This window comes from Cucurbita moschata, unplaced genomic scaffold, assembly GCF_002738365.1.
Source record: "Cucurbita moschata cultivar Rifu unplaced genomic scaffold, Cmos_1.0 Cmo_Scf00004, whole genome shotgun sequence".
Taxonomy (NCBI): Eukaryota; Viridiplantae; Streptophyta; class Magnoliopsida; order Cucurbitales; family Cucurbitaceae; genus Cucurbita; species Cucurbita moschata.
The window spans coordinates 6,432,570-6,455,956 of NW_019268520.1; the positions used below are offsets into that span (position 1 = coordinate 6,432,570).

At 35.9% G+C, this 23,387-nt stretch overlaps 5 protein-coding genes across 10 annotated transcripts; 3 read left to right on the forward strand and 2 right to left on the reverse strand.

Annotated features, from left to right (window-relative positions):
- The first annotated feature begins 904 nt into the window (after nucleotides 1–904).
- LOC111441435 lies at nucleotides 905–1,683 on the forward strand. The gene has a single exon (XM_023078422.1). The coding sequence runs from the start codon at nucleotides 1,112–1,114 to the stop codon at nucleotides 1,577–1,579; it is 468 nt and encodes a 155-aa protein (XP_022934190.1). The 5' UTR covers nucleotides 905–1,111; the 3' UTR covers nucleotides 1,580–1,683.
- On the reverse strand, nucleotides 1,674–4,527 carry LOC111441766 (NAC domain-containing protein 12-like). The gene is made up of 5 exons (XM_023078863.1): nucleotides 3,944–4,527; nucleotides 3,485–3,862; nucleotides 3,240–3,377; nucleotides 3,022–3,153; nucleotides 1,674–1,749 (listed from the first exon to the last, which is right to left on the reverse strand). Exons 1-5 carry the CDS (start codon nucleotides 4,525–4,527, stop codon nucleotides 1,674–1,676), a joined length of 1,308 nt encoding a protein of 435 aa, XP_022934631.1.
- Nucleotides 4,528–6,008: 1,481 nt separating this feature from the next.
- LOC111442427 (phosphatidate phosphatase PAH1-like) lies at nucleotides 6,009–11,270 on the forward strand. 6 transcript variants are annotated; one of them, XM_023079847.1, is made up of 13 exons: nucleotides 6,009–6,160; nucleotides 6,340–6,367; nucleotides 6,546–6,587; nucleotides 6,695–8,179; nucleotides 8,263–8,864; nucleotides 8,949–9,022; nucleotides 9,254–9,338; nucleotides 9,446–9,532; nucleotides 9,680–9,752; nucleotides 10,341–10,384; nucleotides 10,477–10,605; nucleotides 10,701–10,799; nucleotides 10,920–11,270. In XM_023079847.1, the coding sequence occupies exons 4-13, from the start codon at nucleotides 6,841–6,843 to the stop codon at nucleotides 10,974–10,976; spliced, it is 2,589 nt and encodes an 862-aa protein (XP_022935615.1). In that variant the 5' UTR covers nucleotides 6,009–6,160; nucleotides 6,340–6,367; nucleotides 6,546–6,587; nucleotides 6,695–6,840; the 3' UTR covers nucleotides 10,977–11,270. The 6 variants fall into 6 exon arrangements, with proteins under 6 accessions (XP_022935615.1, XP_022935616.1, XP_022935618.1 ...); XM_023079848.1 differs by lacking the exon at nucleotides 6,340–6,367; XM_023079850.1 differs by lacking the exons at nucleotides 6,340–6,367; nucleotides 6,546–6,587.
- Nucleotides 11,271–14,891: 3,621 nt separating this feature from the next.
- Nucleotides 14,892–16,760, forward strand: LOC111442224 (probable membrane-associated kinase regulator 4). Its single transcript, XM_023079530.1, has one exon. The coding sequence runs from the start codon at nucleotides 15,620–15,622 to the stop codon at nucleotides 16,484–16,486; it is 867 nt and encodes a 288-aa protein (XP_022935298.1). The 5' UTR covers nucleotides 14,892–15,619; the 3' UTR covers nucleotides 16,487–16,760.
- A 2,898-nt stretch (nucleotides 16,761–19,658) lies between these two features.
- Nucleotides 19,659–21,842, reverse strand: LOC111441437 (exocyst complex component EXO70H1). The gene has a single exon (XM_023078424.1). It carries the CDS (start codon nucleotides 21,756–21,758, stop codon nucleotides 19,839–19,841), a length of 1,920 nt encoding a protein of 639 aa, XP_022934192.1. The 5' UTR covers nucleotides 21,759–21,842; the 3' UTR covers nucleotides 19,659–19,838.
- Between the last annotated feature and the right edge of the window lie 1,545 nt (nucleotides 21,843–23,387).

Sequence of the window (23,387 nt, forward strand, 5' to 3'; positions counted from 1 at the left end):
TGTGTTGGGCCGTTTCTAACCAAATCCGTTAACATGAAAATGGGCCAAGTTCGAAACACTTCCAGTCTTTTTATTTATTTATTTGTTATTATTATTTCAACTAGATTATTGCCCAATCTTTACAATTGCAATTCACGAGATATTTTTTAATTAAACAATAATCTAGTTCACTGTCCACTTCGTTTTTAAGTTTAAAATCGTGCCATTTAATCTTTAAACTAAATAAATATTTAATTTGGTATAATTTAGACATTACATTTTTTTTATCATAAAAATGATAATATATATATATATATATATTATAAATAATCTTTCTTTTTCTCCTTCCATGATACATCTCTAGTTGTCCTGCCTTAACAGTGTTGTGGAACGATGAGAAATATTAAACAAAACGTTATCATTCCTTAGACGAAGCTTTCGACAAGCAAGTGAAATGGAAATGGGTCGGTGCTAAGGTTGGTGAAGGAGCTCAAATAGGAGAAAAAAAAATATCGGAACAAGATAAGAGATTTTTTTATTAAAAAATAACATATAAACATTTTTATTATATCAATATAATGGAACCAAATTTCGTGCCAAAATCGACATTTGCCTCAACTTTAAGAATAAAAATGTATATTTTTTCGATAATATTTTGTACATTGTAACGAGAAGATTAAACTATAAATTTAGTTAGAGCGAAAAAAAATAGTTGCATCATCGACTAATATTTAAAATAGAAAAACAATTTTAAAATATATGGGGGCAAAATTGGTTATTTGTGGTAATTTAGTTTATATAACTTCTATATTATATTTATTGTAATTTAAAATGTTAAATTTTTTTTTAAAACTCTTGGTATATGCTAATAATAATGTCAATGTTAGACCGTTGATCTTACTGACAAAAAAATGAATAAATAAATCAATAAAACTGTACAATTAAAAGAAGAAAAGCGCCTCGGATCCATTTTCAGCTTCTGTTTGGCGTACGAGAATTCCCCCAAATTTTCTTTATAAAAACAAACAAATCAATAATTCATATCTCAGATCATTTCTCAAAATCAATCTTCTGCTAATGCTCCCGACCCTCCTCGCCCTTCTCCGCCATTAACGATCATCGATCAGAGAAAATGAGCGCGGTCTGTACAACGAACTACTGCATTAGCACCGTGGACAGTGGCCGTCCGCCGCGCGCGGCCTATATCAACCTCTCGAATTGGACGGATTCGGATAACGAGACCGATAAATCGGCGATTCCGAGAACGCGCCGCCGCGTTCCGGTTGTGGATGGAGTATCGTGCAGGCAAATGTATTTGAGGAGCTATAAATTTTCGACGAAGGAATCGGTGCGGGAGAAAACGAGGAGGTGTTTGTGGAAAGTAAAGGAGAAATTAGGTCAGAGAAAGAGGAGAAAATCGGGCGATAAGAGGAATCAGAATCAGAATCGGAATCGCAATCGGAAGAGGAAGTGTTTCATTTGGAGGAAGATGAAGAAATTTTCTTGCAGTTTCGTTCTGTTCCGGATTTTTCGAAGGATTTTGACGTGTTCTGCAAGTGTCGATGTTGTGGAGCATAGAAGTGGAAGTAATGGTAATTGATTCCGAGTCTGGAAGTTTGATCTGTTCTTTCTTCTTCTTGTTCTGTAATTGAATTTCACATGCTTTTTGTTTGTGTTTAATCATCTTCATTACTTCATAGCTCATTCTGATCTCTCTCCCATCCCTCTCTATTGTCCTCTGAGTTTTTTGCAACTTTCAATTCACGAACCCTAGAAAAAGATGAAATCAACAACAAAACTGAAAGCCTAAAATAATATTAGTGAAAGAAAAAAAAAAAAAAGTTAAAAGCAAAAAATGGAGAATATCAGTAGCTGTGATTGCAGCTTAGGATTCTTTTGGACGATAACTTGAGAAGAACATTTCCTCCCCTTTCCTGATACTGGTCTTCATACTTGATGGAAATTTTCAACATTCTATAATTTTTTACCTAATTTTTTTTGGCTTTACCGAAAAAGATTAAAGAAGAAAAGAAATTATATTCTGTTTGCTTGGTTTAATAATTCAACTCAATTATTCATATGCATTTCAAATTCAAATTCAAATTCAAAAAAAAAAAAAAAGACTGCGAAGTGATGAACTCTTGAGTGGATAAACTTTGTGTTACTGAGATTCCAAATCTGGTAAAACATTTATTGACTAATAAAACTTAAATAAAAATAAAATATTTTGAAATTTAGGGAATGAAATCAGATCTATATATATAGATATATTTTTTCTTATTACAGTTGGAAAAAAAAAACGGGATAATTATCACCATGATAATTATCTTTACACTTTATCTAAACTAAAAATAATAAAAATATGAAAAGAGAGAATGCATCTTTGCTCGAAACAGAAGCACGATCACATCTGCAAAATAATGAATTTATAAAAATAATTAATAAATGAAAAAATAAATATAATGATAAATTAAAATGTTTACAAATAATTTAAATACGAATAAATTGGATAACTTACCTAATGCCATTGATGATTATAATTTGAACTTTGTTCTCTGTTGAATATGTTCCATTGTTCAAGTTCCTTTTCGTTCCCTTCAGGAACCAGCATATCATTGTTTGAATATTGGACATAGGATTCCATTATTTGAGCCGGTGAACTAAAACCAAAATTTTAAAAAATAAATAATTGTTCATCAACATGGTTAAAATAAAAATAAATACTTACCCATACAAAATTAAATTATTTTTGAAATAGAGAGATATATTTTTTTTTGGTTATCAATCAAAATGAAAATATCACCTACCATTCATGGTCGTTACTTGAATTTTTTTCTATGTCTGGAAATTCTGTATTTAATGTTGCCAGTTGCTTATTAAACTCATTTGGGATTGTATCATCATTTGAAGATTGATAGTGTAGTTCCATTGTTGGTACAGGTTGACTATTGAAAATTAGGAAGAAAAAAAATATATTTAGAAAAAAAAAAAAACTTATACGTTAAAGAAAAAGAAAACTCACAAATTCAAAATATGGCTTACCTTGAATGGTCAATACTTTCTAGGACTGGAAAATCTGTGTTTAATTCTTCCAGCTGATTCTCAAGTTGGCTGGCGAAAATTATATCATCACTTGAAAGTTGATCGTGTAATTCCATTATTTGTACAGGTTGACTATTGAAAATTAGGAAGAAAAAAAAAAATTAGAAAAACAAAAACTTATTCCTCAAAAAAAAAAAAAAAAAAAAAAACTCGCTTACCTTGAATGGTCAATACTTGAATTTATTTCTAGGTCTGGAAATTCTAGGTTTAACTCGTCCCATTGCATCTCAAACTCATTTACCAACATTGTATTTTCAAAAGATTGATCATCTAATTTCATCATTTGTTCGAGTGGACTGTTGAAAATTAAGAAGAAAGAAAAAAAAAACATTATTTAAAAAATATTATACTTATAAAATTAAATTATTTTTTTGTTATCAATTAAAATTAAAATGTTACCTACCATTCAAAGTCATTGCTGGAATCTTTTTCTATGTGGCAATGTTCCGCATTTAATTCTTCCGGTTGCTTCTCAAACTTATTTGCTGACATTATATCATCGTAATGTTCCGCATTTAATTCTTCTAATTGATTCTCAATCTCTTTTGCGAACATTATATCATCGGAATGTTCCGCATTTAATTCTTCTAATTGGTTCTCAAGCTCATTTGCAAACATTATATGATCAGAATGTTCCGCATTTGATTCTTCTGGTTGGTTCTCGAGTTCATTTGCAAACATTATATTATCAGAATGTTCCGCATTTAATTCTTCTAGTGGCTCCTCAAACTCATTTGTGAACATTATATCATCATGTGATTCTATCATTTGTGCCGGTGGACTGTAAAAATTAAAAAAAATATATATATTTATGAACAAGTTAAAAAATATATAATTTTGATAAATAAGAAATGATACGTACCATTTATTGACCCCATCCATGTAAAGGGCATCTGTTTGTGTTGTTGTAGGGCCATTAAAAACAAAGGGTGCTTGTATGGTTGACGAGACTGTATTCCTTACTTTTTTCAATATTCTTTTTCGAATCAGACAAACTACATACGAATCATGTACAAACCCATTGGTTAGGACGGTGGGATCAAGTGTGTATTCATGCATTATCCAGGAACAATCGTCATCATTAGCATTCACTCCTCCAGAAGTCTCATAGTGAAAACGTTTAATAGTACCGATGGGAGCATTGTTAGCAGAAGAAAATACTTTATGGCCTTTGCTCTCCCCACTCCAAGTGCCACCGTTAAGACCGACCTTCCTGATGATACGAGATTTCTTCTTTTTTAGGGTCGTGAAAAAGTAGATGTCTTTATCCTCCATTCCTCCGCATTGTTGCCATATCATAGCAGGTTCATGGGAGTAAATATCGATCACAGGCAACGAAATTGACGGAACGATGTCTCCAACAATCTTATGGAACAAATAATAAATCAATAGTTCTTCATCTGTGGGAGCGAAGTCGTAGCCGAACGGAAACATGCTTGAATCCATTGCCATGAAAGGAATCAAAACTGCAACCAAAATTGAATTTGAATTTAAAATTTTTTTGTCAGAGAAGGATAAAAAAACAAGATGTATATATATTTCAATTTTGGTGGAATTTTTTTTTTTTAAATATAGTAGATTATAAATTTATATTTAAGATCTACACAACTTTAGATTTAATGTAATAAATTCTTATAAAAATTTCAACATATTTCTATTATTTCCATAAAATACCGAATCAAAATTGTTAATGTATTTAATTTTCAATAAAACGGGATGATATTTATTTGATCTCTAATATTATTAATGATATTTATCTGAAAAGCGAACGAAAAAAATACCTCTAAACTTTACATCTACAAATTGAAAAATAACTCTAAAATAATGAAAAAATTGAAACTCGAGATCTAACCTTTTGAGAATTTGAATGGTATTGATGATGGTTTTAGGCTCTTCCTGCTGAATTGCACAGACTTGAATAATGAAAATGAATAAATGAAGGGAATGAAATTAATTTATAGGCTTCGAACGGTATCAATGATGGTTTTGGGCTCTTCCTGGAATGCTGCACCGATCTAAATGAAGAATGAATAAATGAAGGTAATGAAATTAATTTATAGATTTTAAAAAATAGGGGAGAAAAAAATTTATTTAACGGTTCAAATTATTTTAATTTTAAAAATTAACTACCTTTTCAAATATACATAAATTAGATTTTTTTTTACTTTTTTGTTTTATATTCTAATTTTATTACCGTGTTGCTCCAAATAGATAATAAATATATTATAATTTAGAATATGTTATATTTTAAAATAATATTTAATATAAATCATAATTAATGTTATTATATATATAAAATGTATTAATAGTTATATATTCATTTATTTTAAAGTGTTTTAAAAATGGTATGAAATATTAAGATCATATATTATAATTTAGAATATATTTTAAAATTATATATTATATATATAATTTATGAACCTCTAGTATAAATTATAATTAATGTTATTATAGGTATAAAATGTATTAATAGTTATATGTCCATTTATTCTAAAGTGTTTTAAAAATGATATGAAATATCAAGTTATTTTTAAAATATATATATATATATATATAAAAAACTAAACGAATAAATTAAAAATAATATAATAATATAATAATATAAAAAAAAATTAAATATGTTTTAAAAAAAAAAGTTAAGTATGTCAAATGGATTTTTTAATATATTATATATTTTTATTTGGTTGGATCAACTTAGAGATTTCGCCATGAATTCGAAATCGAATCGATTCAGTTCGGGTTCAAAAAAATGAACCCAACCCTATTTGAAATGCTAATCTAATCCAATCCAACCCTATAATTCGGGTTGGGTTGATCTGAGTTATCCGGTTGAATGTACACCCCGGTAATTGTTTATTTTAAAAAAATAATAATTAAAACAAATGACATGTATTCGAGTTCCACGAGGTTGTTGATGTTGTCTGGTTCTACCAATCTTGAAGGCGGGGAAAAATCAATTATGAGACAGGAAACTTTTCTTAGTCTCCAAAACACCCTTGCTCCTCCGATCATCAACACTGCAAATGCCTCTAATTCCTCGGATCTGATCGCTAATTTCGTTTACAAGGAGGCCATTTTGGTATTTCCATCACACCCATTTGCCTATTTAATGCGCATGGTTATGAGATTTCTGCTTCTGGATTTTTAAAATTTTTTTTTTTGTCGTCCAAATCATTCTCGTAAAGAAAATTCATGACACCCATTTTCCGACCCACCTCCACGAACCTCAAAATTTACAAATTTTTTCGTTGCCAACAGGAGAAAGACTCCGACAAGATTGAAGAATGTATGTTGTTTTAACTTTTAGCGGTCGAAATTTGCGGCAAGTTTCTTTTTCTTTCTTTGTTTGGTTTTCTCATCATCGCATGATCGGAATTAGGTTTGTTTCGATTTTCTTTTGATTTGTGTGTGTTGTTAGAACTTTGGAAATTTTGAGTTTCTTAATTCAATGCGTTTATGTTCAGTAATGATTCGTTCATGCAAAAGAATTTGATTTTAGATTTCAGGTATTTGGTTGATTCTGCTGTTCGTGATTTGATTGGAAATTTAGAGTTTCTTAATTCAATGCGTTTATATTGTGAATTGAATGTAATGTAGTGAATTTTGTTGGTAGATTTGGTAGAGTGGTGATTATAACAAAAGATTGAAAAGTATTCAAGTTGTGAAATTAGTTTCACAAGAACTGGAGGATATAAATTATGCCAGGTTTGATTGAAAGGAAACAAACGAAGGAACGTGAATATCTAATCGAGCGTCCAAATGAACGTTGTTGGCAGAGTTGGCAGTCTCATTTCACAAGGAGTTTATTCGGTTGCCACACCGTTTCATCCCTTCGGTGGGGCAGTCGATATAATCGTTGTTCAGCAGCAGGATGGGAGTTTTCGCAGCGCGCCGTGGTATGTTCGATTTGGTAAATTTCAAGGCGTTTTAAAGGGTACGGAGAAGATCGTCCACATATCTGTCAATGGCATTGAAGCCAATTTCCATATGTATCTTGATAACTCTGGTGAGGCTTATTTCATAAAGGAAGTAGAAACTGGTCAAGGAGATCAGGCTGATGGAGTTACAGATGATATGGTTAAGGATGGTGTCATTTTTGTAGACAGCAAGGATGACCACAATAAAAATTTCATTGTTACGGGTCGGCTGGAGCACAGTGTCTCGGACACTACTGTCATTCAGCTGCGAGATGAAGACAGTTCTATGGCAGTTGCTCGATTGGAGAGGGCAGAATCTGATGTTGAGCATCGATTCTATGATTTTCAGGATGAGCTGTCTTCTGTGGAGGATTTAGAGAGTAATTCTAATCGATACGAGAATTTAGAGACTGAGAGTTGTGCCGAGTCACAGGGTACGGATTCGGAGGTTATCCTAGTGAGTGTCGATGGTCAAGTCCTGACTGCACCGATATTGGCAACCGAACAAAATACAGAAGATGTGCAGTTAAGTACACCTCAGTTTCATTTGGGTCCTGGGGAGGGGACTGAATTTTGTGAAGACGACGAGTTTACAGGCGAGGATGCTTGGGCAGCTGATTATATCAATCAGCTCAATACATCTACGGAAAACGCCACAATGGATAAAGTTGGTGGTTTGAGCAATGAGTCTAAGGGTAGTGCTGTTTCTCAAACTGAAGAAACCCGAGGAACTCGAGATGGCCGCATTAGAATTGAGAAAGCGATTTCTAAAGACTGTTTGGAGCTCTCGAAATTCGCCAAACTGGTTGGAAACACTGATTCTGAAAGTGTCAGCTCTCCAGTGGAGGCTGAATATTTAGAAGAAAAAGTCAACACGATTGTTCCATCGGTATCTAAAACCAATGGGGGGAGTGTTGTTGACTCCAGAGATAGAAATGGGACACGTTCAGGTAGTGATTCCGATAGCTCTGTTGTGAATATGACTCGAGAGGTACTTGTTAAAGCTGGTGGAACCGAGGAAAACGTGTTCGATGACAAACAGTTTGACAACACAATTGAGGGAATTGAAAGAATGGACAGCGGTTCGCAAGGGCCCGTTGCTGATGACGAGTGCAGTGTAAGAGAGCTGGAGATATTTCCAGCAGATGCTTTATGTGGAAGTACATATCATCATTCAACAAGTAATCATCTTTTCATTTAAATTTAGTTACAAATTCTTCAACAGTTCTTTGCCACAGACTATACATTCTCTGGTTACATGCAGGCTTCGAGATATCACTTTGCGGGCATGAACTTCGTGCTGGTATGGGCTTGGTTGCTGCAGCCGAAGTCTTCGACGCACATCGTGTGTCTGCAGAGGAATTTGAAAAGTCCGCTTCATCAATTACTAAAAATGGGAATCTAATTATCAGATACGGAGAAAGGTACATGTCGTGGGAAAAAGCCGCTCCTATAATACTGGGGATGGCTGCATTTGGAGTTGATTTAGAAGTGGATCCCAAAGATGCAATTTCTGTGGAACAGGATGGCTCATTGAAGCCTGGGGACGATGAATCTACTCCCGCGTCCACTCCGGCTGGCCGAAGATGGAGGCTCTGGCATATTCCATTTAGAAGGATTAAAACGCTCGATCACAGTAACAGTAGCTCATCGAATGAGGAGATTTTTGTCGATTCCGAATGTACATTACAGAACTCACTAGGAGAACAAAGTCCAAGGGTGCCGAACCGCAGCAATGAGCCTTCTAAGAGACAGCTTGTGAGGACAAATGTTCCAACAACTGAGCAGATAGCATCTTTGAATCTGAAAGAGGGACAAAACATGATAGCTTTCACTTTTTCAACTCGGGTTCTAGGGACACAAAAGGTTTCGGTCTAGACTCGTGATATGGATATTATAAGCACGTTATCGTGTTTTTTTATATGTTAATGCTAAAATTATTTTTAACAGGTCGACGCTCACATTTACCTATGGAAATGGAATGCAAGAATTGTGATTTCTGATGTTGATGGGACTATTACCAAGTGAGCCTTCTTTACTCTTAAATATACGTTAGCCTACTCCGCTTAAATCCAAGTTTCAAAACTACCTATAGAGTAGAAATCTATTAGAACGTTGGATGAAAATTTGGACCCGACACTACCACACCCAGTCCAGGTCCTAATTTCTGATGTCGATATGGCTCTTGTTGTGGTTTGTTGGTCATTTGTAATGATCCTTGGATAATATAACTCATCTTGAATCATATTTTTCAGGTCTGATGTATTAGGTCAATTCATGCCTTTGGTCGGGAAGGATTGGACGCAATCTGGCGTGGCTAGACTATTTACCGCAATAAAGGTACGTTTTCTGCATCGATTCTTCCAAAGTTGTGTTTCCTAGATGACTCGATTTCCATGGTTGATGAAGCTTTTGTGTTAATCAAATGCTTCATTTGTGTTACTCAGGAGAATGGTTATCAGCTACTATTTCTCAGTGCACGGGCCATTGTTCAGGCGTATCTTACCCGGAGTTTCTTACTCAACCTAAAACAGGTTTCGTTGATATAAATTGGTAGTGACTGCTTCGTTTCGATCGAAAAATTGACCTTGGCCAGACCAGTTACCTGAATGTTTTGATTTTTATCATCATGTTGACTTAAAGGAAAGTATGAATTTGATAAGAGTTCTTGTATGCTGCAGGATGGGAAAGCGTTACCAAATGGACCGATCGTTATCTCACCCGATGGACTATTTCCTTCTTTATTTCGAGAAGGTGATATCTTTTTACGCGTAAAATTTCATGATCATTAGTTTTAATGAAGGTTAGAACTTGATAAGTTTTGAAGCATTGACACTAGTTTGAGCAAAGTGGTTGTGAGATCCCACATCGATTGGGGAGAAAAACGAAGCATTCTTTATAGGGGTGTGAAAATCTCTCCCTAGTAGACGTATTTTAAAAGCCTTGAGGGGAATCTCGAAAGGGAAAGCCCAAAGAGGACAATATCTGCTAGCGGTGGGCTTGAGCTATTATAAATAGTATCAGAGCTCGACACCGGGGGGGTGTGGCAGCGAGGACGCTGGGCCCTCAAGGGGGTGAATTGTGAGATCCCACATTGGTTGGAGAGGGAAACGAAACATTCGTTATAAGGACGTGGAAACCTCTTCCTAGTAAACACATTTTAAAACCTTGAGGGGAAGCCCAGAAGGGAAAGTCCGAAGAGGACAATATCCGCTAGCGGTAAGCTAACATTTCATAAGAAGCTTAGCGAAGGTTGCCTGTCAGTGTAGACGAAGTTTAAGAAATTCCGAGTCCATGAATTCAAAATTACAATTGACTTTGGGTTTCGTTTGTCTATGGCAGTAATAAGAAGAGCACCCCATGAATTCAAAATTGCCTGTTTAGAGGTAAAAATGCAAAATTGAGCAGCTGATCTTCATCATTATCCTGATGGGTAGAATGTTTTCCTTATTTTTCGTCTGGCGATAAACGAATACAGGATATTAAGAAGCTTTTCCCTCCCGACTACAATCCGTTTTATGCGGGGTTTGGCAATAGAGACACAGATGAGCTCAGCTATCGAAAAGTCGGGATTCCAAAAGGAAAGATATTCATAATCAACCCCAAGGTATCCAAGTATCCATTTTTTATCAACCCTTTTCGCCATACTTTATCGAGTAGCCAATTTGGCATTCACTTTGCAAACTTCGCATCTGTTTCCAGGGAGAAGTCGCCATTAGTCATCGAATCGACGTGAAGTCTTACACGTCTTTGCACACGCTTGTTAACGATATGTTTCCACCAACCTCGCTGGTCGAGCAGGTAATGAATGTAGAATCCTTCAAGCCATGTCCAAGCAGCCTGAGAAAATACGACTTACAGATATCCGAATACTGGTTTCGTTAAGGCTAACACTGTCGTTATCATTTTGCATCCATGTAGGAGGATTATAACGCGTGGAATTTTTGGAAAGTGCCATTGCCTGAGATTGATTTGTAGTCGTTGCACAGAGAAAAAGATCGGTTTCGATGTACGAAAAAGACGAAATTCTTCACATTTTCACTGTTTTCTTCCTCAAGTAATTTTGACACAGAGGCACAGGAGCATTGTTTGAAGCTGTAGCTATTTGGATGGATCAAGCGAAGCTCCTGTGTGGAATAAAAGTAAAGATGTTAGTTGAATTTTATCTCTTAATCTTGTCTTCTTTTGCGTCCTTTTTGGTTATATTACATTCAGATGCACTTAAGTTCATTAATTTATGTTCTTGCTTATCATGATTTGAGGTTCTTTAATCTAAACGGTGTCATGTTCGTTCTCCTTCCCGACCCGACTCCCACGAACAAAAAAGGAAAAAAGAAAGAAAAAAAACATAACTTTTGCCTGCTTGCATGGCAACTTGAAATTTAATGCTCTGTCAATTTAGCTCCCAACATAGGGACCAAATTAGAACCACCCCAAATGGCAGCTCTCTCTCCCTCACAATCAAATGTGGGACTTAAACAAACCTCCTTTAGGCATATGGGCTGGCTTTTAAGTTGCAGACAAGCCTATGGATGCTTCTAGTAATGAGAAGAAAAATAACATTGAAAGACACAGCTGAAAGACTCAGCTGAAAGAGACAGCTGCTGGCTCTGTCCTGTTGAAGTTTACTCATGAGATCATACACTTAACCCAAACTACGTAACGTCCAAAGTCTTCGTTACATCCTTATCCTCTCCAAAACCATATTCTCCAACCTTCTCCTTTAGTTCTATGAACTTCGTAATTATCAATGGAAATTTGCTGAGAAAATCCACGACACACTGTCGATGTCTTCGTCTAGTTGGAGATAATTAACCAGTATCTGTTAACATCAGTGGTAGCCGTTGCATAAAATTTTCTTCTTCTTCTTCTTCTTCTTTTTTTCTTTTTCCCCTTGTTTCAAACAGATCAAAAGTAGCTTTTATTTCCACGTAGACGTAGACGTAAACGAGATGAGATGCTCTATATGCTTCTATTGTCTTGCACTTTTCGTTATGTTTTGGCTTCTTCGTTTCGTTTAATAATGATGTTTCTAGCTTTTAGTAATCAAAAAGTTAAAACTTCCTTAAAATGCTTCAAATTTCACTCATCCTTCTATGTCTTTTTAGACTTACAATACAAACTAAAGTCAGCAAACTGGAGAAGATTGGCATTCTCCTAAAAAGGATGGACCTTAATACTTTTCTCTCGTTTCTTTCGAGCCAACCAAGCCATAGTACATAATGAAGTCGGCCTACTAGCAAACTCGGGTTTCACTAAAAATGGAGGATCCCAAATGATTTCCTCCAACAGTCTCTTGACACAAACCCGTGGCTCGGAGGCATGTTTTAGAAAGTTTCTAAGGTCTGTAATTGTTGAGAAGTTGCATTACTCAACAATCTTGTAGATGTTTAGAAACTGTCGTAGGAGCTGTGTTTTTTTTTTTTATTTAAGATTGGGTTTAGATGGGTTAGACTTCAATTTTTATCAAAGTCATGTGTAGGAAAATTTAATGTTAGACATGTTCTTTTGACAAGACATGTTCTTTTGCAAGTTGGACATCTGTCCAAAAGTTTGTCTGGACGAATCCGTGTTTGACATGGACACTCGATGCAAGCTGCATCTAAGAACTTTTTTACACCACTTGATTCACTAATCTACAAGGAAATTAACAAGAACTTATTTAGTGTCGACTTTTTTTCTTCTTTTAATTTAGTTTACAAACAAACCATGATTGTCTTGTGTTCTAAGTCCTTAAAAGGCTGCGAATCATGGTTGAGTTCCAGGTCGGGAGTTTTGACTTCCAACCTCACATATTGTGAACTGAATCAAAATTCCTTCTTGAAGAGCCATCAAACAACATGGCCTATAGTTCGACCCTTCTTACAAAGTTGAATTCACCCCCAACGTATCTCTCTCTAGATTTAAGACGGTGGGTGTAACAGCTTAAGCTCACTACTAATAGATATTGTCCGCTTTGGTCTGTTACGTATTGTCGTCAATCTCACGGTTTTAAAACGTGTCTATTAGGAAAAGGTTTCTACATCCTTATAAGAAAGGTTTCATTCTCCTCTTCAATCGACGTGGGATCTCACAATCCGCTCCCTCTGGGGGCCCAGCATCCTCGCTGGCACACCGCCTAGTGTATCGTTGTGAGCCTCACAATTTTAAAACGCGTCTACTAGGGAGAAGTTTCCACATCCTTATAAGGAATGTTTGTTCTTTTCTCCAACCGATATGGGATCTCATAGTGGGGCTGCAAGAAGCGTACTTTCTTTGAGTTGGAAGTAAGTCTTATCGACATACTGCCTGTTATCAGTTTGGCAAAAGAACAGTTGATAAAATTTTGAGTTGTTAGATAATGCTGAGAAAAAAGAATATAGTACACATGAAAACATCTGGTATGAATACCTTAGTTTATCCAGAAATGCCCATGAAAGTACACAGCATTCCCGTTTTGCAGTATATCGAGTCGTTATCGACTTTCTCTTTTTTCGAGCACTGTTTTAAAAGCTAACGCGGGCTGTTACTTTCTTTTGGAATTTGCTGCTAAATACAGCAACATTGTCAACATCCTAACGTTGTGGGAGATACTCATGCCGTGTGTTCTTTTATCATTCAAGTAACAGACAAGAGTAGTTGGTTGAATAAGAGAGGTCATTAGTTGGTGTTCCCTTGGATTTTTTCCTCTTTTCCAGACCTTTTGCTCATTGCTTCTTATGTCTCAATCTCTACCTCCAATTTTCCTCACCCTTTTCTCCTTTTCTCTTTTGAACATATCTTTTCCGGGAAGTGTTTAACTTTTGTCCTTTTGCCTTTTAAGGTTGAGTGGGGACTCGGATCGAAGGAAATTTTTTTTACTATAACTGTCCAAGCTCACCGCTAGCAGATATTGTCCTCTTTGGGGTTCCCCTCAAGGTTTTTTAAAACACGTATGTTAGGGAGAAGTTTTCACACCCTTATATAAAGAATGCTTTCGTTCTCGTCCTCAATCGATGTGGGATCTCACAATCCACCTCTCTTCGGGGCCAGCATCTTCGTTGGCACTCTTCTCTTCTCCAATCGATGTGGGACCTCCCAATCCACCCCCTTCGGGGCTCAGCTTTCTCGCAGGCACATTGCATGGTGTCTAGCTCTGATACCATTTGTAACAGCCCAAACCCACCGTTATCAGATATTGTCCTTTTTTAGCTTTCCCTTTCAGGGTTCCCTTCAAGGTTTTTGAAAACGCGTTTGTTAGGGAGAGGTTTCCACACCCTTATACAGAATGCTTCGTTCCCCGACCCAACTGATGTGGGATCTCACAATTCCACCCCCATTCGGAGCCCAGCATCCTCGTTGTCACTCGTTCCCTTCTCCAATCGATGTGGGACCCCCCAATTCACCCCCTTTGGGACTCAGCGTCCTTACTGACACATCGCCCTTCGAGGCTCAGCCTTCTCGCTGGCACCTGGTGTTTTGGCTCTAATACCATTTGTAACAGCCCAAGTCCACCGCTATCAGATATTGTCCTCTTTGGGCTTTTCCTTTCGGGCTTCCCCTCAGTTTTTTTAAGCACGTCTGCTAGAGAGAGGTTTTCACACTCTTATAAAGAATGTTCCATTCTCCTCCCCAACCGATGTGGGACCCCTCAATCCACCTCACTTTGGGCCCAACGTCCTTGCTGGCACACCGCCTCGTGCCCACCTCCTTCGAGGCTCAGCCTCCTCACTGGCCTATCGCCCTTCGGGGCTCAACCTTCTCACTGACACATTGCTCAGTGTCTGGCTCTGATACCATTTATAACAGCCCAAGCTCACTGCTATCAGACATTGTCCTATTTGAGCTTTCCCTTTCAGGCTTCTTCTCAAGGTTTTTCTAAACGCGTCCACCAGAGAGAGATTTCCACACCCTTATAAAGAATGCTCCGTTCTCCTCCCCCAACCGACGTGGGATCTCACACTTATCCTATCCATTCCCTTTTTTCGAACCAACTCAGTTCAAAACTCCCAAAAGTTAGATCTTAGGTGAAGGGAATGAAAAAATATGGTACACAGACCAAATAGGATTTACATCTGATGACATACACTGATAAAAAATGAGAGGAACTTCACCATTATTGCCTTAAAACACTCGTGAAATAGGATGCAAAAGATTTCACAACGATCTATGTGCTCGTTCGTCGTGTGTTAGACGTTTTTCTTGTTGGACTTCTAGATCAAACAGGTTTCTAAACTTGAACATCTTCCCATCTGATTGAGCCATCTTTCAGTTACTGCTCAAACCTTCCATAGACGTCCATATCTTGTGTAGTTCTGCAGTCTGTGCTATCTATTCTAATTTACAAACAGCTTTTCATCTTTACAGACGTCCTTAATTCAATCATAGATTTGAGCAATGAGATGAGTTTGATGGACCATACTCATGTCAAATGGTCCTCCGCTTCGCTCGCTGTCGAATTCTCTCTCTATTTCTTCCTCCTCTCACATGTTATATAAGCATCACGATCCTCGTCTTGGAAGTATTCAAAATATCTAAGGTTCAGTATCTTGAGACACTGAATGGTTATCACTATAAATTCAGACCATCTTCATTCCAAAGAGCATCACTTCCTCCACACTTTTCCCTTGTAAGTTTGGTGAAGAAAGGAAGCAAAGGAAGAGATGGCCATTGGACAATTCTCTTGTACCTACACAGAGGATTACATAGAAATGGATATAAGTTCCTCTTCCAATTTCCGTTATTCTCTGAACTCTCCGCCTCAACCGAGAGAGTTCGAGTTCCAAATGAATGCGGTTTCACTTGGAAGAGAAACTGCCATTTCCCCGGCCGACGACCTTTTCTACAAGGGAAAGCTTCTTCCCCTTCATCTCCCACCTCGAATTCAAATGGTCCAAAAACTCATTCAAAACTCCAACGCTCACCATGAAACCGAACCTTGCTTTGAAGAAAACTTCCAAATCTCCTTCATCTCGACCTCCTCCGTGTCCTCTGCTAATGCAAGTATTTATACCCCTCATAAGTCCTTTAATTTTTCGCCTGCCGAGTCGTGCAGGTTCAGTTTCGAGCTAATACCCGTTGACCATTGGACGAATGCTGAAATGGGAAGCTGCCAAGAGCTTAAACAGAATAGGCAGTCCTCTTTGTTTCGTACGCTCAAGGCCTCGCGAGCATACATCCGGTCCCTCTTCAATAAGTCTGCCTGTACAGACGAGTCCTGCGCAAAACTAGCGGAAAATAGGCCGAAAAGAAAAGAATTCGGCTCTAAAAGAGACCATGTTACAGCTACATTAGTTGACAAAGACAGAGTTAGAAGACAGAGGAGAGCCTCATTCTCTGCAAGTAAACCTTCCTGTCCATCCTCCGTATCTTCCTCCGGTTCTTCCTCGTTATCGTCTTCTTCCTCTTTGTGCTCGTCAAACGGGATGTTTGATCCACAAGTTCTTAAGAGATGCAACAGCGCAAGCTCGGAGATGGCACGTTCCATTGAAGGAGCTATAGCTCACTGTAAGCATTCTCATTTTTTATAATTTCACTCAAGGAAAACCCAAATCAATGCTGAAGAACTGCTCTTCTCTGCTCTGCAAGAATCACAAACTGATGGCAATGAGAATTTAAAGGCAAGAGAGAAAGAACTACGCGAAGGATTAAAGCTTGGAACTATCTAGTTTGTTTTCTGGATGTAATGATGTTGTTTTATAGCTAGCAATTGCTGTAAGTAAAAGCTCTTTAGTCCTGTCAGTCAGTACTATTTTGTTCAGTTACTGTATTCATTGACATCTTCTTTGGCTGATGTTGTTTGTCATGAACACCGATGAACTGAGCTCTTATTCTCTCTATTCTTTGTAATGTAGATTCAAAGAATGGTTGCTGCAATGTACTTATCAATCTATGATCATGATCATCTGTATTTGCCTTCACCCATTTGATTCAGTTCTGATTTCAAAACCTTCTTAGCTGGGTGCCTTGTTCATCCGTCTCTCGTTTAATCTAGATTCTACATAGAACGTAGGAAAGAACACGAGAGGAATCTTATCGGGTTCATTAGCAGGATGTTCCTACATGTAAGGACTTGAAACAAATTGTAAAATCAAAACAGCCATGAGATTAAGATCGTTGGTAAGAACAGAACGCTTAGAATGGCGTAAGAACTTCGTGTTGGATGCCAAGAAACATACCATGAGGGTATTACAACCTGTGTTAAGAAGCATCAAGTTTTGAAGAACTATATAGAGTTCTTATTGGTTCATTTGGAATCATTACTTAAGTTAGTTCAAGTTCTTTAGGCTCAGAAAACAAGAACGAATCATGGAAGGATCTCTCGATCTTTCTCGTTTCTTGAAGAACCTCGAACAAATTCGAGTTAAAACTCGGATTGAATCCAATGTTTTTGACAAACCCTTTTGATAATTTTGAAGATAAAGAAGGAATTGGGTGTCCCATGAGCCAATGGGGCCATTGATAAAGCTAAGCATGTGAAAATTGCTCTAAGAAACCAAGGCAAAGCTATATTAATGATTGAGAGAAATTGACAAATGAGAAGCCTCAAGATATTTCCTTGTTCATCATCGTCGTCGTCGTCATCATCATCTTTTCGACTAACAAAGACTTGAAGGAGAGATACTTTCTTCCCTTTTTTGCCCCTTTTGCCCCTTTTCCCTACCACTTTTCCCCATTATTCTTTTGTTTTTTCCTTTGTGTTTATATAGTTCAATATTAGCTCGTATTCAAATGAACATGGAACAGATCCAAAAGGTCCATGTGCTCGTGTTGGCACGTAAATAAAATATCTTTTGAGAGCTTACATAATTTGCATATGGAACCGTCTAACCCCACAGCTAACAAACATTGTTCTCTTTGGCTTTCTCTCGCGGGTTTCCCTTGATTTTAAAAAACACGTTTATTAGGAAAAAGTTTTCACACTCTTATAAAAAATTGGGATCTGCACCTAAGTTTTTTTTTCTTTGTCTAATTATATTTTTAACTAAATTTGAAAATACGAAGGGGGATTATTAATAATAATTAATTAATAATTGAAGTGTGGAAGTGCAAAAAATAAATAAAAATAAAAATTAAAAGGAACTCATAATTATGTTTCTAAGATATTTATTTGTGGAGTCCTACAAAGTCCACTTTATTCCTATTTTGCAAAACTTTTTCTTGCTAAAGAAACTAAAAAGGGAATTATAGTACAATTTTATTTTATTCTCCTTCGCCTTTTTGCTCTCTTTTTAAAAAATATATATATATATAATATTCCCTTTTTTTTTATTAATAATGTAAAAATATTAGAGTGCCGTAAAAGTTTGAAATAAGTATTTTTTTTATTAAGAAAATGATGATATGAAACAATATTTTAATTTGTTTTATATTTATTAGTCAATATCATAAGCATAATTTCCAACTTGTACTAATAATTAGTTTTTGAAATTAAATGGAATAAAATATTATTCAGTAAAATTGTATTTTTAAATATTATTAAATAAAAAAAATAAAAGAGTCATGTGAAAATGATGTTTTTGTATTGTGAATATTTATATAATTACCAAATTTATTTGGCATTAATTTTTTAAGTTTCCACCATTTATTTAAGTTAAGAAAAGGGAAAAAAATAGTATCAAAGATATTATTTGCAACAGATTGAAAATCATTTTAGAGGATAATTAAAATTGGAGATATATATATATTAATTTAATATATTATATTCTTAGCTGGATGGAAGTAGGGGCAATGGGGCGATATCGGGGTGTACGGACTTGGATGTCTTGGGGAAACGACAGGCAAGGCGTTATCTTTTGGAGCTGTCGTTATCCAAAATATTCATCGTTCCGCAAAACACCCGGAGCCGTACGGGAATTCTCCTTCCCACTTGTATTTTTAATATTTCACTTTGACTTTCACAAGCTTTGACTTATATATATACACGTCTTAAATTTCTTTTTTTATTTTTTTATTTTTTTATTTTTACCTATCTTTAACTTGTAATTAATTTAAATTTGTATTTTCCAATAAATGTGATGATTGATCATGTTACACCAATATGTCTTTCTGATATTAGGATTTATTATATTTATAAATAATGTTATTTATTGTCGATGTATCAAAGACGTTTAGAATTCTTATAATTCGTACAAATTGTAATTCTTGTAGCTTAATAAATATAGAGGAGGGATTAGCGCTTCAATTTTTTTTAAAAATAATGAATGTTCAAAAAATTTATCCGTTAATAAATTTAAAAGGTTGAAATAATAGAATTAATTTTATCTTAGGCCATAAATTTATTATTGTTTTTTAAAATTAATAGTGTGTCAGTAAATAATAAAGAGGTAGAGGTGAGAATTGAATTGGGTCCAACTATGTCTAAACTTATTTTTTATTATTATGTTTGCAATCACTTTCTTAGTTGTTAATTTTGTAATATTTTAATAAATAAAGATTGATGATCTATAATCAAAATAAAAAATACCATATGATAGTTTTGAAATTCTCTAGATGAAAAAACAATATATTTAAATTCTTTTATTAAATTAAAACATTAAAAAAAAATAAGTAATTTAAATACATCAAAATTGAAATTGCGGACCAGACGAAAAACACATTAGAGGTTAGGGACCATATATTTAACGGAAAGAAATTATGTGCGTCTGAACTCTGAAGGCGGATGAAAAAAGTAGTTGCATACAAAAGCCGAAAGAGATGGAATACAAAAAGTCTTGCGTGACCAATTTATTCAAACTTTATGATCAAAATGTCAAAACGTACTAAATCCGTATTATTTACCGTTGCAGCTTTCACAGGCATATCCAAAATTCGGGAAACACAAAGGGTGAAAAGTTAAAGAAAAGATTAAAAAAACGCGGCAATTCTCAGCGGATGGGCCGATTAACGGGGGCCCGGTTCCCGCCGGTGAGAGGAGGAGGTGGACGACGGCGACGAGGTGGAAACGCTCGCCCAATCTGACGGTTCAAAATAGAGATCTGAGAGGTAGTTACCGATATCTTCCGGGGAGAATCTGATGTACGGCTTTTCAATAGCACCGGCGTAAGCTTTCTGCGCTCTGTAAAATTCTCCATAGAACGAAACGAGCTTCCTACCGATTGATAGTTTAACTTCGTCTCGAAGCTTTGGATCAGGAATGAAGCAGGATTTCTGTTTCCGATGAGTTTCTTGGAATGCCATATTGAAGTTCCTGAAGATTTCTTTGACTTCCTCTTGTGAAAATTTCTCGGTTGGATTCTCCGGCAAGGAATCAAAGACTCTGCCCCAAGCCAATGCCTCGTATTTGGCTGCAAATTGCCTTACTTTGGCCTCGTGCTTCGCGATCCACTCGTCGCCGAGAAGGTAATGAAGATTCGACGATCGGACTTTAGAGACGATGTGTTGAAGATTGTTAGCGAGGAATAGATACGAGAGTGAAACGTCTTTGTATCGTTTCGCTTTGCTGTCGAGTTTGCAGAGTAGGACTAGAATTAACCATCCCATTCGCAAAGAGATTGCAGAAGCCGTTGGAGAATCGTCGGAGTCTGAACTGCCGAAGAAAATTTGTTCCAGAGAGGACTTGTCTTGCGGAATCCAATCGACGAAAATATCCGTCAAAACGTTGCCGTAATCGGCGAGGAAAGTGAGGTAGTTCATTGAGAGAAGCGTTAAAGAATGAACACCTCCGCCAGCGACCGGCGATTTGGATGAATTCTTCTGAATTGAGAATTCGAGATCCATTACTATGGCACGGACTAACTCGCCAAGCTTCGCGAGTGAGGTCAGAGCTTGAGATCGAACTACAGATGAGGACTCAGACGAGAAAATCGATTCGATCTCCGGCCAATTTTCGGCGATTGATGAGTACATATCAAGAACACGGAACATTTTCTCCGGAGATTTTTTACTCTTAGCTACAAGTTCAGGGAATCCAAACAGAAGCAGAGCGCCTTCTCTGGATATATCAGCAAAACAGGATTCTCTAATCGATTCAGACGAGGAAAAAACGTTGTCGCAGAGAATTCGTTCGCCAACGAACAGCGTTCTAATTGCGAGTTTAATTGCATCCAACCAGTTCTTGATTTTAAGATCAAGCACCTCCCAATCCATCTTGTTGATTCGCGAAGGGCTCAATTTCTCAAGACCGAGGCGGTACACACCCTCATCGATAATCGATTTTCGAATCACTTTGTACATATTAACGCACTCTTTAGCGTATCCAGATGAGATCATGCACTCAGCTATGGTTCGTAAATCCTCCATAACGATGGACGAAACTTGCTCAACCTCAGCGATCGAATCGCCTACGACTTGGACTTCATCGTCTAGGGTTCCGTCATCGTCGAAATCGGCGGAAGTGCTCGATCTAGTGGAGCAGCGGGAGGATCGAGCCGAAACAGATTCCGGATCGAGATGAGCGCGGTTCATGGAGAGAATCTGATAAAACTCCTTCTGAAGCCTTTTCATTGCGATTTCCATCAAACCTTGAGCGTAAACAAGCCTATCGGAAGCGAAACCGGAATCTTCCGAAACCATCAGATGCATCGCTTTTTGAAGATCATTCACGCGCTTAATGAACTGCATGGCTTCGTTTCTGTCTTCATAAAACATCGAAGTAACTTTAGCATAAGTTGAAGAATCCGGATTCCATTTCATCACAATCGCCGCCGCAGATTCGATGCTCTGTTCGATCATCGCATCGTTGAAGCTCCGCCGAGGAGTCAAGGCCGGAGATCTCGACGGGGACGAGATCGAATACCTAGAAATGGAATTCGACGGCGACGAGAACTGGAAAAGGAGACTCCTCATTCCTTTTCTCGGCATTTTTCGATCTCTGGATCTGAAAGACGAATCAGTTTCGGGCTCTGATTTTGTGTACTATTTTTCCGTTTCTAGGATAATGGTGCAACGAGGCTATGCATTGCTTTTTATAGGCAAAACAATACGGCGCCGTTCAGAGGATAAACGACGGCAACGAAAAACCTTAAGACTTTTATGATTTTTATAAAAACACGCCACGTGTATTGACCCGAGAGTTGCGCGTTTTGTAGCTCTTGCCTCGTCGTTTTGGACGGCGACTACCAAGTACTATTCTGAAACCTCACCTCCTCTGGCTCATACGACGTCGAATCAGTCCTATCCATTTAATAACGCTTCATTTCCTATTTCTTATTTTTCGTTTTTCAGTTAAATTATTTCCAGGGGTATATTCGACTATCTACTTTGATTAGGCTAGGCTTGAGTTGACTTTTTATTTTTTTTAATTGTATACAAATATTTATAAACATTTAATAATTTTTTTTGAAAGTAACTATACTTAAATTTTCAATTTTATATATAATAAATTGTTTACCGATTAAATAAATAACTAGTAGATAATAATTATAATTTTTTTTAATAATTCAATTAAACTTCTATGTAATTTTTTATAGTATTTTTAAACACGAATATTATAAAAAAAAAATTCCATGAATAAAAATAATTAAAAAAATATATAATAGAGCTTATAACATTAGCTATCCATTCATAAATAATCAATGAAAGCATGATGTTAATTGTTTGAAAATGAAACAATTGGTGGCAATGTAAGGGGGTAATAAGGTAATTTCAAATCGACATAGCTATCAAAATAAATTTGGTGGTTATTTCTCATTGATGATGGAAGAAAAATTCAGACTTAATTTCTTTTAAAGGAAAAAGCAGAATAAATTTTCTTTGATGTGATATATATTGTTGAATCAATCCAATTTGGACACATTTATTAAACTTGGGGCATAATTGTAAGTTTCTATTAAATACGGAAAAAAAATCAAATAATATCAATTTAAATAATTTGGTTCACACACCAAAAAAGAATGTAATACCTTATTTTCAAATTATTATTATTTTTTAATTTTTATCCTTGAAATTTGTGATTATTTAATTTTATATTTGACTAATTTTTATAAAACAGTTTTCTTAGAGGGTAAGTTTGTAATTTTTTATAGAACAATTTTAATTTTATGTCTCATAACTAATATAAACTCATTTTTAAAATTTTTTTTTTGCCTAATTTATGAAGAAAAATAATAATTTTATGTAAAATCTTCGAGACCACGGACTTTCAATTTTAGTTTTGCTTCTAGCATTGCTCGTCCACATTTATTTGTTTCCAATGTTTTTATAAACATTAATATATTAATGAGACACTGTCACGTAAATAATAATGCATGGCTGTCCCATTTTATAACCATTTAAATTAATGGACTTTAGGGCAATTAAGACATATTAGTGAATTAATTTTTTAAAAGGTAAAATTAAACTCAAAACAATTAATTCAAAGAACACGTCGGTTTTAGGTGGCAAGTGGATATGGTGTAAATTAAATTAATTAATTTCTTTATTATTTGAAAATTTAATAATTAAAAAAAAAAAAAAAAAAAAAAAAAAAAAAAAAAAAAAAAAAAAAAAAAA